At 31.1% G+C, this 12,506-nt stretch overlaps 2 protein-coding genes across 2 annotated transcripts; both read left to right on the forward strand.

The window, feature by feature from the left end:
* Window positions 1-245: 245 nt before the first annotated feature.
* Window positions 246-2,815, forward strand: LOC115988782 (cation/calcium exchanger 4-like). Its single transcript, XM_031112396.1, has one exon. It carries the CDS (start codon window positions 778-780, stop codon window positions 2,725-2,727), a length of 1,950 nt encoding a protein of 649 aa, XP_030968256.1. The 5' UTR covers window positions 246-777; the 3' UTR covers window positions 2,728-2,815.
* Window positions 2,816-7,768: 4,953 nt separating this feature from the next.
* On the forward strand, window positions 7,769-11,989 carry LOC115988696 (guanine nucleotide-binding protein subunit gamma 3-like). Its single transcript, XM_031112294.1, has 4 exons — window positions 7,769-8,272; window positions 10,718-10,770; window positions 10,893-11,070; window positions 11,489-11,989. Exons 1-3 carry the CDS (start codon window positions 8,090-8,092, stop codon window positions 10,948-10,950), a joined length of 294 nt encoding a protein of 97 aa, XP_030968154.1. The 5' UTR covers window positions 7,769-8,089; the 3' UTR covers window positions 10,951-11,070; window positions 11,489-11,989.
* Window positions 11,990-12,506: the final 517 nt, after the last annotated feature.

The following is a 12,506-nucleotide window of genomic DNA, read 5'->3' on the forward strand; positions in this document are numbered from 1 at the left end:
AAAATTATTCTATAAAATCTCATGAGAAACCTTAATAGGTTGTCCTGTAATGATACTTATCCAAATACCATTAAATCACTTTTAGTGCATTCAACAACACCAATAATAGAACATTAAACCTCTATTGTCTTTGCCAAAAAAAAAAATAGAACATTAGACCGACACAAAATATATCTGTCTTTTCTATTTTTTCCTAAAAAGAATTATTAACAAAAAAAAACCCAAAAAGTCTATATTCTAATCAAAAGTGATTAAAAAGCTTTGCTTTCAGATTGGTACGAGGATATGTAAACGTGGAAAAGATCCGGATAATTTTTATTTAGATATTTTCTTTTTTTATAAAGCCGACAAACATGGGATCAAAAAGGAAACCTGAAACCCAAGCTAAGTCTTGCTTTGTTCAAAGGCGTTCCCTCATTCTTTGGAAAAGATATTGTTGATAAGGTACTCGGGATTTCTCTTTCATTTTCACTGTCCTGTTTGTTTGCTTTCTGATTGAAGATAAAAGCATACAATTTTGATTCATTTTGCTTCAAATTGTGTCCAATGCAAGGTTTGGGGTTTTGTTGATCATTAATTAAGGCCTTGGAGTGATTTGGTATCTGGGTTTTGTTTCTTTTCTTATAAATTTAAGCTTTCAGAGTGATTTTGTATCTGGGTTTTGTTGCTCATTAATTAAAGCCTTAGAATGATTTTATATCTGGGGTTTGGTTTTTTTGAAGTTTAGTTGGCTCTGTTGCACGAAATTTGAGATCTTTAGTGAGAGATATATAGGTAATGAAGGTTTTTAATAGGTTAAATAGTGCAAGACACTCAAAATTCCACGGGATTTTCAATGGATTTAGTGCTGTTCTCCTATTTTTCTTCTTCTGCAAGAAGGTAGATATAATTAAAACCCCTCTTCTTAAGCAATCTTCCTTGTTTTTTAATCCAAATTCGACTCCTCAAGCTGTTTTCGGTGGTAGTTCGGGTCACATTGCAGTAATTCATCGTGGATTTGGTGAAATCCGTGCTAATGCATCGGGTTTAGGTGATGAGTCTGATGAACATAATGGTGTGAGCAGTTCTTCAGAGTGCAGTGGATTGCATAAACATCATGGTTATGCCAACCAATGTGAGTACTTGAAAGCAAATACGGAATGTTCTTTGGATGGGTTATTTGATTACTTAAGGTTCTTTTATTGTGACTGTCAAGATTTCAGTGTATTGGGGTATGCAGTGTTGGGTGCGTGGGTTGCCTTGTTGTTCTATCTATCGGTTACCACTGCAGCCGATTACTTTTGTTTTTCGCTTGAGCAGCTCTCAAGCCTGTTGAAGCTGCCTCCAACTGTTGCTGGGGTTGTGCTTCTGCCTCTTGGGAATGGAGCACCGGATGTGTTTTCCAGTATTGCTGCTTTTGCGGGTACAGATACAGGTGACGTGGGTCTAAACAGTGTGTTGGGTGGTGCGGTGTTTGTTACTTGTATTGTTGTTGGGACTATTTCTTTATGTGTTGCAGAGAAGAGGATTCAGATTAATCGGAATTGCTTCATAAGGGATATGAGTTTCTTTCTAGTAACTCTTTTGTCACTTTTGTTGATTTTGATCATTGGTAAGGTGAGTGTAGGGGGAGCCATTGCCTTTGTATTGATTTATGTGGTTTATGCAATTTCCATTGCTGCAAATGAGATTTTGAGGAAAAATGCTTGGAGGTTGAAATTGGATGTTATTACACCATTGCTTCCTGTCCAACAAAGTGTAGAGGATGTGCCTATACATAGCCCCTTGTTTGAGATTGAGACCAAAAGTGATCCAACGCTTCTCCACAATTCGTTGCCTCAATTGATGTGCACTTCAAATGGGGAAATATATTCGAACCAGACAATGCTTACATTGGATAATGAAACCCCTCCGTGGGGGTGGAATGGTGAGAGCATGGAGAGCAATGGCTCATGCTCATGTTGTAAGCTGTTTTGTTCTAAGCTTTTTTTACTGATTGAGATGCCATTGACAGTGCTAAGACGGTTAACAATTCCATTAGTCGACGATGAAACATGGTCGAAGGCATATGCTGTTTCGAGTGCTACATTGGATCCCATTCTTCTGGCATTTCTGTGGAATACCCAAGATGATTTGGGTTCTGAAATTAGAATAATTACATATAGTATTGGTATAGCAGTTGGTTGCACACTTGGTATTCTTGCGTACTGGTATACTGTACCTGATCATCCACCCCAGAAGTTATTAATTCTCTGGGTTTTAGGTGGATTTGTTATGAGTATTGTATGGTTCTATATGATTGCTAATGAGCTTGTTGCTCTATTGGTGGCATTTGGTCTAATTGCAGGTGTTAATACATCCATCCTTGGAGTGACTGTTTTAGCTTGGGGCAATTCAGTAGGTGACTTGATATCGGATGTTACATTGGCAATGCATGGCAAGGATGGCGTGCAGATTGCTTTATCTGGATGCTATGCCGGTCCCATGTTCAACACACTTATTGGTTTGGGGTTCTCCTTGCTGCTTGCAGCCTGGTCAGAGGGAGGTTCATACACAATTCCACTAGACAGTAGCTTGGTTTACACCATGGGGTTTCTCATAACAGCACTAATCTGGGCATTTGTTGTTTTACCTTTGTGTGACATGCGCCCTACTAGGACATTAGGAGTGGGCCTTATTGCCCTCTATTTGATATTTCTTTCTTTGAGGCTGGTCAGTGCTTTGGGACTTTTCTCATTTGCAATTTGAAGTTGACATTTGAGTTATGTTGTAATTAAAAGGACCAGTTTATCCAAAACCTTTGGTGCAGATATAATGTATTGATATACAGAGGCTACCCAAATTTGCAAATTTATTTTTATATAATGTCTATAAATGGTATTTATCCCCAAAAGAGTTCTCAAAAATTGGTTCTCCATGTGTGTGTGTTTCTTAAGTGATAGGTCATAATTTCAAAGGATAAAATACAAAAAAGGTGTTTGGGCTAATACTAGGTAATATTGAGACTCTTCAAAAATATTTAACTTGCTCTCTAAAGCACAAATGACACTTAACAACGTTTGAAAGTTCCCAACTCCTCCAAGTCTTTTGTTTCTTAACTTTCTTTCCAACAATTTGCCTTGACTGCACAAGTCTCACAGTAACTGCATTCTGAAAATTATATGCAAAAGAGAGTGTCTAGGTAGTTAATAGTAGATAAACAGCAGTTAGAGATGGAGAAGGAACGAGAAGGAGCAAATGAATTTTCAAACGATGTTAAGTAAGGTTTGTATTTAGCCCAAATCTTGGAATAATTTTTGTATTTTTTTTTTCCAAGTTTTAATTGTGATCCTGAGGGCTTATTCCTATTCTACCTTGAAATATTGTATGGCACAAACCACTTTGCGCAAGTGACCCAATTATAAGGATTAGTTGGGGTCTTAAGTTCTGACTTCTGAGTTCAGACCCTTGACCTTGAGGGAATCACATTGGTTCATTATCATCATTCTTTCTTTATGTGACTTTTTGAATGTTGTAGAGGTAGAGATAGGAGCCCCATTAACCAAAGTTAGCCCAACACCAATACACCATGGTCTGGATTTCGTGGGTTGGGTCATGATTTTTTTTTTTTTTTTTTTAAGCTCAAGTTGGGTTTAATATAAATTATTCAATTCGATTCATGCTATTAATAGTTTATATTAAGAAAATATGACTCCTAATGCCTATTGCACAACTTATTTTTGGGGCCTTACCTAGCCTACATCATGAGTTATTTATGGCCTGTTTGGTATGTGATTCTAAACAACAATTTATAGTGTTTAAACACTGAAAATTGTGGTTCTAAAAAAAAAAAAAAAACACGTTTGGTAAGGGTGTTTTTTTAGAAATGTTTGAGTTACGTTACTCATTTTAGGGTGTTTAAATATTGAATTTGAAAAATTCCTTTTACCAGTTTTCAAATTTCAAACAACGTTATTCAATGACACTTTTGTAAATATTTTGAAAAACATGGAGTGCACTTGATTAGTAACACATAAAGCTTCATTTTTCAATTCCAACCAGAGGGTCCACTTGTCAGCTTAAAAAAAAAAACACACACACACACACTCACACATAACAAACACACAATATATTTTTTCACTTAATGAAACATGTTATTTGAAACATGATACTAAACACTTTTTTTCTTTATGAATATTGTAAACACGTGTTTTCATGGCACTTTTTAAACTACAGTTTTTACATCATTTTAAACAACAATATTTAAAATCTCCAACCAAACGGGCTCTTAGCCTTCTCAGGTGGTGACACTTCACTTTTTCTTGAGGATATCTATCTCATTGTGGCTTTAGCACTACTTTGGATATAAAGTCTTTGTCGCTTTTTCTCTCGATGCTCTAGTTGGAGCTTATCTATTTAATAATAAATTAGCTTTTTAGATTTATATTAAAAAAAATTTTAATTCAATAATTAGAGGAAGAGGATTTAAACCTCAAATGTTTCAGGTGAAAACACCAACAAATAGTTAGTTAAACTGTAAAGTTTTGGATTTAATTGTTTAGCAACCAGCGTACTTGGTATGGAGTTTTGAGTTCCCCACCCCCTCCCTCTGTTTTAGAGTTTTTCAAAACTTAGATCTAAATTTGTTTGGCCATCTATTTATGATTTCCAAGTTATTATGCCATTTTGGCTATACTTTCATTGTAATTTTCTTTGAGGGATTGTGTTCCCCTAGCGTGTACTCCCTATAAATACTTTTTAGCAATAGTTTTTTTTTTTTTTTTTGCCAATTTCACTAAAAAAATATTTAAGAAAACATAGGTACTTTTATATGTACACTACGTAACAAATTTGTTAGATTATTTTATTTTGATGTTTTGAGACTTAGTTTTGATAAAGTTGAAATATTAAACCCTTCAATTAAAATTACAATTATTTATTAAATAATCAAATAAAAGCCTAACAAAATAGATCTAAATCGTAACTACATGCCAAGAGCTTTATAATTCAACTGACATTTTCTCATATTTGTAACAAAAATGTCAAATAAAAAAATAATGGAAAAAGTTTAGCTTCAAATTGATTTGGATTTATTTTCTTTCAACTCATTTTGTGGTGATTAAAGAGAGTGCATATTTAGTTTTAGTCACATAACTTTTTTATTAAGTTATATGACTTGTTTGAATAATATAGATAAATAGTTTTATAAACTGTTACATTGTGGGTTAAATAAGATAACTACAAATTAGTTTGAAACTAAATATTGTCCAAAAGTAACTAAATTTTTTTTTTTTTGAGTAAAATCCATTAACATACCTTTAGATTTGGACTAATATCAACCAAGTCCAAAATTTTTCAAAATTGACCAATTTAGTCCTTAAAAAGTAAAAATTGTTAGACTTGTGAGTCATTTGTATAAATTATTTTAAGAATTAAATTGACTTTAAAGACCAAATTGATTAGTTTTAAAAAGTTTTGAATTTGGTTAATGTTAGAGTGAGTAGGTCAAATTTACCCTCTTTTTTAATGATTAACTTATTAAAAAAAAAAAAAAAAACCCTAGTATCTACACAACATAACACATGGAGAGAGATGTGATGTAAGAAGAGATATTTCATAGATGGAGCCGAGGTGAGAATAGTTCTCTTCCTCTATTACATGACGTCACAGGAGCACGTTTAGTTGTCTGCGCCTAGATTTGCTAACATGCTCCTCCAGCGATGCACACGTCAGCAAAGGCATCGGCACGAGCGCATGTTTCGCTTGTAAATTGTAAGGTCTTGTCACTTTGACTTTTGGAAACCTCGAGGAAACTATACCTGTACCTTGTTCTCATCCTTGACCCTTTTCAATATTCAATTTTACACTTTCATCCTATTTTTGTAAAAAATATCTAATAATTTTGTTTTGGGTAAAAAAAAAGTTGCCACAAGTTTAATGATTGATGTTGTGTGTAATACATTTGGTTCTTCTAAATTATTTTATTTATTTTACTCTAAAATTTTTATTTATTTATAGGTTTGGTTGTAACATTTGTGAGGAAAATAGACATTTGCTCCTAATTTATAAATTATGTAGTAAAATGTCCATATTTTAAAATTATTTAGTAAAATACTCATGTTTTTAAAATTCAATTTTAACAAAATCGAGTTATAGGTGAAACTTGATATTAGCAATGTCAAGTTCTATGTATATTTTGCTACTTAAATTTTTTTTAAAAATAGAGACATTTTACTACATAGTTTGTAAATTATGGATAAATGCCCTTTCTCCTGCAAATGTTACAATCAAATAGAAGCATTTTGTTGCATAGTTTGTAAATTAGGAGTAAATTCTCATTTTCCCCTTAAATTTGCTATTCATACATAAAAAGTTGTGAATGATGTAATATAAAGTGGAATTAAAAAAAATGAGACATAGGATTCTAATTTAAAATTATATTTACATTTTTCATGGAACTAAATTATACTAAAAGCATTGAATATTTTGAAATTAAGAATGTTTGAAAAGATTTTTTTTCTTTTGCAAATAATTTAATCTTAAATGTCCGTTTGGAAATAATCTATTTAGTTTTTTGTTGAAAGTACAGTAGATAAAAATTAAAAGATAAATAAATAAGTTGATTGATTTTTTGTTGAAAGTACTTTAGCAAAAACAGTAGAGTGAGAACCGCAATAAGCAAAAGTACTTAACATTTTGAGAAAAACCATAGTGTGAGACCCATTTAGTTAATTGTATTTACTTTTTGACCAAAAACATAATAGTGGGTCACACAATAAATAAGCTACCAAGGCAAAAAATAAAAAGCTCCTTTATTGCTAGACCCACAAACAATAGAAGAAAAAAAAAAAACTCAAAGCTAGTTTATAATCTAATCTCAAATGCACTTAAAAAAAAAAAAAGCTAACTATTATTTATTTTTCTTTCTCACACATCTAAAATAAAAATTAGCAAAATGTATATATTTTAATAATCATTGCAAATAAGCTACCATAAGTTGTGGGGTACCCAAATAAACACTAGTGTAATTTCATTTTTCAAATAAAATGCATATCAAAATTTAGATTTTGTAATTTCTACATCCTATAGCAAAAACTTAAAAAAGAAAAAGAAAAAAGAAATATATATATATATATATATAGAGAGAGAGAGAGAGAGAGAGGATTTAAAAAAAAAATTAATCATTGTTATGCACATAAAGAGAGCTTATATTTTTGAAAATATATTAATATCTATAGTTATTACTATTACGTGCATTAAGAAATATCTATTACAATTATTATAAAAATTGATAAATTATTCTTCAATTTAAGAAATAACTATACTTAAAAAAAGATTCCATTACAAGATCTACAAATATGTACTAATAAACACTCCATTATTTTGAGGGGAAAAAAACAGCTATAGCTTGTAATATATATCTTTTTGAAGACAAGTGTAAATCACCGACTAAATAGAGATTATAAGGTAAGATTTTACTAATATTCAAACTTATGATCCGTTCAATAAGAGGTGATATTCAAAGCATATATATCACGGTGCATGAGTAATGAGTGATTGTCTTGTGTCAACAATTGCGGTTCAGCACTAATATGAGTGATTAAAGATAACAACTTTTGTCACTTTCATTTGCTAAATAATCAACTTTTGCTAGAAAATTAAGTACTTTTTGTCATTTTTGCTTTTAATAAAGACTAAATAAAGTTTGAACTGGCATGCAAAACTACAACCCCAATTCATTGGCACTTGGCAAACAAACCTGTTAATTTCACACCAAATGTTGCTGTGTTCCAAGGGGGTCAGTTGGTAAAAATATTCAACTCCCATGAATTTTAGAGACGACCAACAAGCTCATCATACGTGACCACTCACGTGTGATCTCTGCTCAGTCGTACTTTTCACCTCTCTGACCTCTTTCTCTGTGTCTTTTACGTGTGCAAACGTTTCAGATACCAAAGCCTTTGTTGTTCTGAGCTGGTCTCGATCTCTCTCTCTCTCTCTCTCTCTCTCTCTCGCATTCAGTCACTTATATACCTTCAACTAACATCATCGTTTACCTATAGACTGCATGGTCTTATAGCTAATACTACTACTACTACTAAAGGCTTAGTTTGATTCATAAAAAGAAATAATGGAGATAGTTCAGTTTCATGATTCTCTTTCCCCTTCATCTTCTTTTAGTTCTTCTGTGGTGAAGCCTAAGCCTACGACTATGAGACCAGAATCACCGTCTCATGGGGGCTTTGATTTGTATGGGAAGCGTAGGCTAGTGCTCAAGGTTCATGCCATGGAAAGAGAGATTGGTTTGCTTGAGGTCAGCTTTATTTATTTTATTTATTTTGTATTTTTCTTGTTCAAGCTTGATGATTTGCATTAATATGCTACGGGGGGTGGCCTAGAAATCGTGGATTTGAACTTTGAAGTAATAAATTGACACTTTGAAATTTGAATGATAGGCTTTCTATGTTCTTTATTGTTATTATTATTATTTTTGGATATAACATTGATGTATAATGTTATATTTTTTTGAATATGGATTTCTGGGTTTTGAGAGAACAGTTGAATATATTGTGATGTCCTTTCTATTTTGGATTTTCATGAGCGAAATCTTGGGAACCCAATAGGTTTTTCTTTCTTTGGATAAATATGGGTCCCAATAGTTGATTTTAAGAACTACAATTTGTAGGGATGAACAGAAACATTCAGTTAATATTTTTTGCTCAAAATTAACATTCAGTTAATTGTTTAGATCACGAAGCACACAAATTTAATGATAGATTTTGTTGACTTCATGAATATTCTTGCTGTGATCCTGTGGTATATATATGTTACTGCTTGACAAGAAGTTTTAGGGAAAGAATATTATCCAGGTTTCATGTGATATGCGCCCTTTTGTTTCTCTCTTTTATGTCACTTGTGTGGCTCCAAAGTTTTCATCTCTGTAGCCATTCTTTCCCAGCCAATCTCCTGATTTCATAATTATTTTTCACTACTTATATGATATTGTAATAGGAAAAAGTTAATGAATGTCTAAGCCATTAGTTTATGAAATATTTTTTTGAATTGTTTATGAAATAAATAAGAAACAATTAATTGTTTATGGATTTTTGTATTTCTTATAACAGTAGTATCAAAACTTTTTAAAAATATTTTGTTAATAATTGTTCTAAGGTCACTCATTAACAAGACCCATTATAATAAAGAAAACAAATTAAGTACAGTTTTTAGGTACAATATGTTAGATTTTTTATTATTATTATTAAATTCGAATACATATTTGCATTGACTAATGCACTATAAATAATATTATCTTTTTAAGTGACTATTAGTTCATTGCAGCCATGTGTTTACATTCAATTGAAGAATTTAATATATTGATTTAGAAAATTATACTGAAGTTATAATCAAGATCATTCACATCAAATATGCTAAAATAATTTAACTTTTAGTAACTTAAAATGTTATTTATTTATTTTAACATCTTACTTTATAATACACTCAATATCAAATATTCTATTATTTTACCATTTCATTTAAATATTCTTCATTTTACCACGCAAGTCTCTCTCTTTTAACTTTCATTTAAATATATATTATAGATATATAAATATAAATATATATATATATATTTAATGTTTACCATCTAGCTAAAGTAAAGTGCTTTTTTTTTTTTTTTTTTTTTTTTTTTTTTTTTTTTTGTGATAAAGCACTTTATTGTTGGCACTTTAGGTGTTAAAAAATTTAACTTTTGACACCTTTAATGTAGTCGATTTTTTTTTTTTTAATGTTTTTGGTGCTAAAATAATAGTTTAACTATTTTGGCATATTTGATGTAATGTAAATGCTCTAATTGTCACATATTGAAATTACGGTTAGTGATGAATCCATTTAATAGCAAGGTTCCTTTGATCACAATATATCAACTTAACAAGGTGTGAAAAAGATAATACTCCCCCTTTCTATAAAAAATAATAATAATAATAATAATAATAATTAAAAACTTGCTTACATGGATAGACACACGCTCAATAAAAGTGCTTTTTTCTGGGAACATACACAAAGGGTTGCTTCTTTTTAGCGTTAATTTGATTTTTATATGCTAGTCTATTTTTTTTTTTTTTTTTATCATATGTATAATGTTTAGCGTTGAGGATCCTATTGTACTCTTTCTTAATGACAATTATTGCATCGACTTTGTTGCGAACATAACTTTTCCACAACTTTTGAGTGGGGTTCAATCACTTTTGCATAGACCTATCATTAATACCATTTTCATTTTCACTATTTACAACATGTCACTTTAGCAAACTGTGAACAATGTGTGTCAATAAACTTATTCTTATTGTATAATATTTGAAGGAAGGAGCTAAGAGAACTGAAAATAGGGTGTCAATTTCTCTCTTTCATTCTTCTTTTTTTTCCGTTAACAATGAGCTGTTTAGTAATTTATGTGTTAACCCCTTGTTTTTCGCATATTCAGATAACTATAAAGGAGTAATTATTCAAGAATTTTGGAGTAATAATTCCTTCTCTCACAAAATAGTACATCTCATTAATTAAAATGATGACAAAATCTACCATTTATATGAGAGATGGGAACATTACTTTCAAAGTATTAAATAATTTTCAACTATAAGGGGCATTTTTTCCCATCAAGTAGAAGATAAAACATCTATTGTCTTTCTAGAGTAAGAATATTTATTTTTTGATGTATTATTAGATATGATAATGTGCTTACAGAAGATTTGATTGCAAGCAGGAGGAATTAAAATCACTTGAAGGCATGCAACCTGCTTCCATTTGTTGCCAAGAGTATGTGTGGATTCTTTATTAGTATAAATTTCTGTCTGGTTTTTTCAACAAAGTATGCTATTATCCATGCAAATTTATGTTACAATATGGCTACATTTGACCTCTTAACTCTCTATTTTCAGGCTAGACACCTATATAGTGGCTAAACCAGATCCTTTTATTGCAAAGTATAACTCTTGAGCTTAACATTTCTTCAACTTTAATATAGGTTAATTTTACGTTTCTAAAGTTGGATGATCCCTCTCTTTCTAACAGGAATCAGGATATCCAGAAGTCCCATCATTTCTGGAAGAGAATCTGGTACCTTTCGATAGTCTTCTCTTTGTTTCTACTTCATGAAATATCTACTCCTTTCTTGAATTAGTTGTGGTTTATATTTGCATTTATAGGCAAAGGACTTTATTTAATTGGAAATTTTTCTTGAACAAGATCAATTTATTCAACCTATGTTTAAAAAGAGAAATATGTTCGACTAGTAGGCTGACAAATAAGTTGATCCATTTTTTATGTTTTGGGACTAAGACTTTGTTGTTATATTGGGAATTGCAAAACTATCTTTTGTAATTGTTAATGCTTGCCTTATTATACAGTTTATTCATGACCACAAATGTAGAGAGGTATATGATGAAAGTCTCAAACTCAATATTCAATTCATTGGGATAATGAATGTTGAAATGAACTATATGCACATCTTAAAATATATACTATTGTTGACCAGGGCCAAATGTTGTCTCAATCTTCCATGGATTTGCTGCTTTAGCGGCTGCCAGATTCGTCTAAAATTGCCAAACTTATGTATCAGCTGTCGGCCATGCAAGTTCCAATGGCCTGGATGCTGCTGCTTTAAGAAGATTAGTTGTCAAACGTGTTGCAATTGCCTGAAAAATTCATGCATACCTTGTTCCTGCTGCTGCTTTAAGAAGATAAGTTGTCAAACGTGTTGCAATTGCCTGAAAAATTCATGCTTACCTTGTTCCTGCGGCTGCTTTAAGAAGATAAGTTGTCAAACGTGTTGTAATTGTCTGAAAAATTCATGCTTACCTTGTTCCTGCTGCTGTTTCAAAAGGTGTTCATGTAAATGTAGAAAGGTAAATCTTTGTTCTGGTTGTCCAACATACTCTTGTAATCCATGTAATCTATGTTGTTGTAATCCATGTAATCCATGTAATCTATGTTGTTGTTAACACATTGTAAATATATATTGCAGCGCCTTCTTCAACCCCTTATCATTTCAAATAGTATTAGCCTATTAGGATCTATCAATTTGAAATACATCTATTTTATGGTTTAGATTAAATATTTCACAAATTTAAAAGTGCATCCAATGCGACGTTATTTAAAATTTCAAATGATGTGATATTCTATCCAAAAAAATAAAATTTTAACCATGAAATGAAAAGCATTCTAACTGTTTAACATTTCTCCGCATAGTCTTGACTAGTTGACTATATTATGGTCTATATTCAAACTTAAATAATGACCTTCCACATTGATTACATTCATAATTTCTTAACGGTTTAAATTTGGAATAGTGATAATATCATGAGATTTGAGTTCGAATCTTGTCTTTTCTTTACCTATCATTTAAAAAGTTAAAAGTTACAAGTATTAGATCCTACTTTTAAAGAATCCAACAAAAATGATAAAAATTCACAATATTTTTAAATTAGCCCATTATCTAGGACATGAGACATTAAAATAAATAAAAAAGTTGTAGATTGTGGTGAGCCCACATA

This window comes from Quercus lobata, chromosome 5 (assembly GCF_001633185.2).
Source record: "Quercus lobata isolate SW786 chromosome 5, ValleyOak3.0 Primary Assembly, whole genome shotgun sequence".
Lineage (NCBI taxonomy): Eukaryota > Viridiplantae > Streptophyta > Magnoliopsida > Fagales > Fagaceae > Quercus > Quercus lobata.

What these genes read in the sequence shown, in the direction of transcription:
- LOC115988696 (XM_031112294.1), top strand. Translation starts at nt 8,090, where the DNA reads ATGGAGATAGTTCAGTTTCATGATTCTCTTTCCCCTTCATCTTCTTTT. An exon ending in GAGAGATTGGTTTGCTTGAG is followed by an intron (nt 8,273 to 10,717) that starts GTCAGCTTTATT and finishes GATTGCAAGCAG; the next exon opens with GAGGAATTAAAATCACTTGA. An exon ending in GCTTCCATTTGTTGCCAAGA is followed by an intron (nt 10,771 to 10,892) that starts GTATGTGTGGAT and finishes CTCTATTTTCAG; the next exon opens with GCTAGACACCTATATAGTGG.
- LOC115988782 (XM_031112396.1), top strand. Translation starts at nt 778, where the DNA reads ATGAAGGTTTTTAATAGGTTAAATAGTGCAAGACACTCAAAATTCCAC.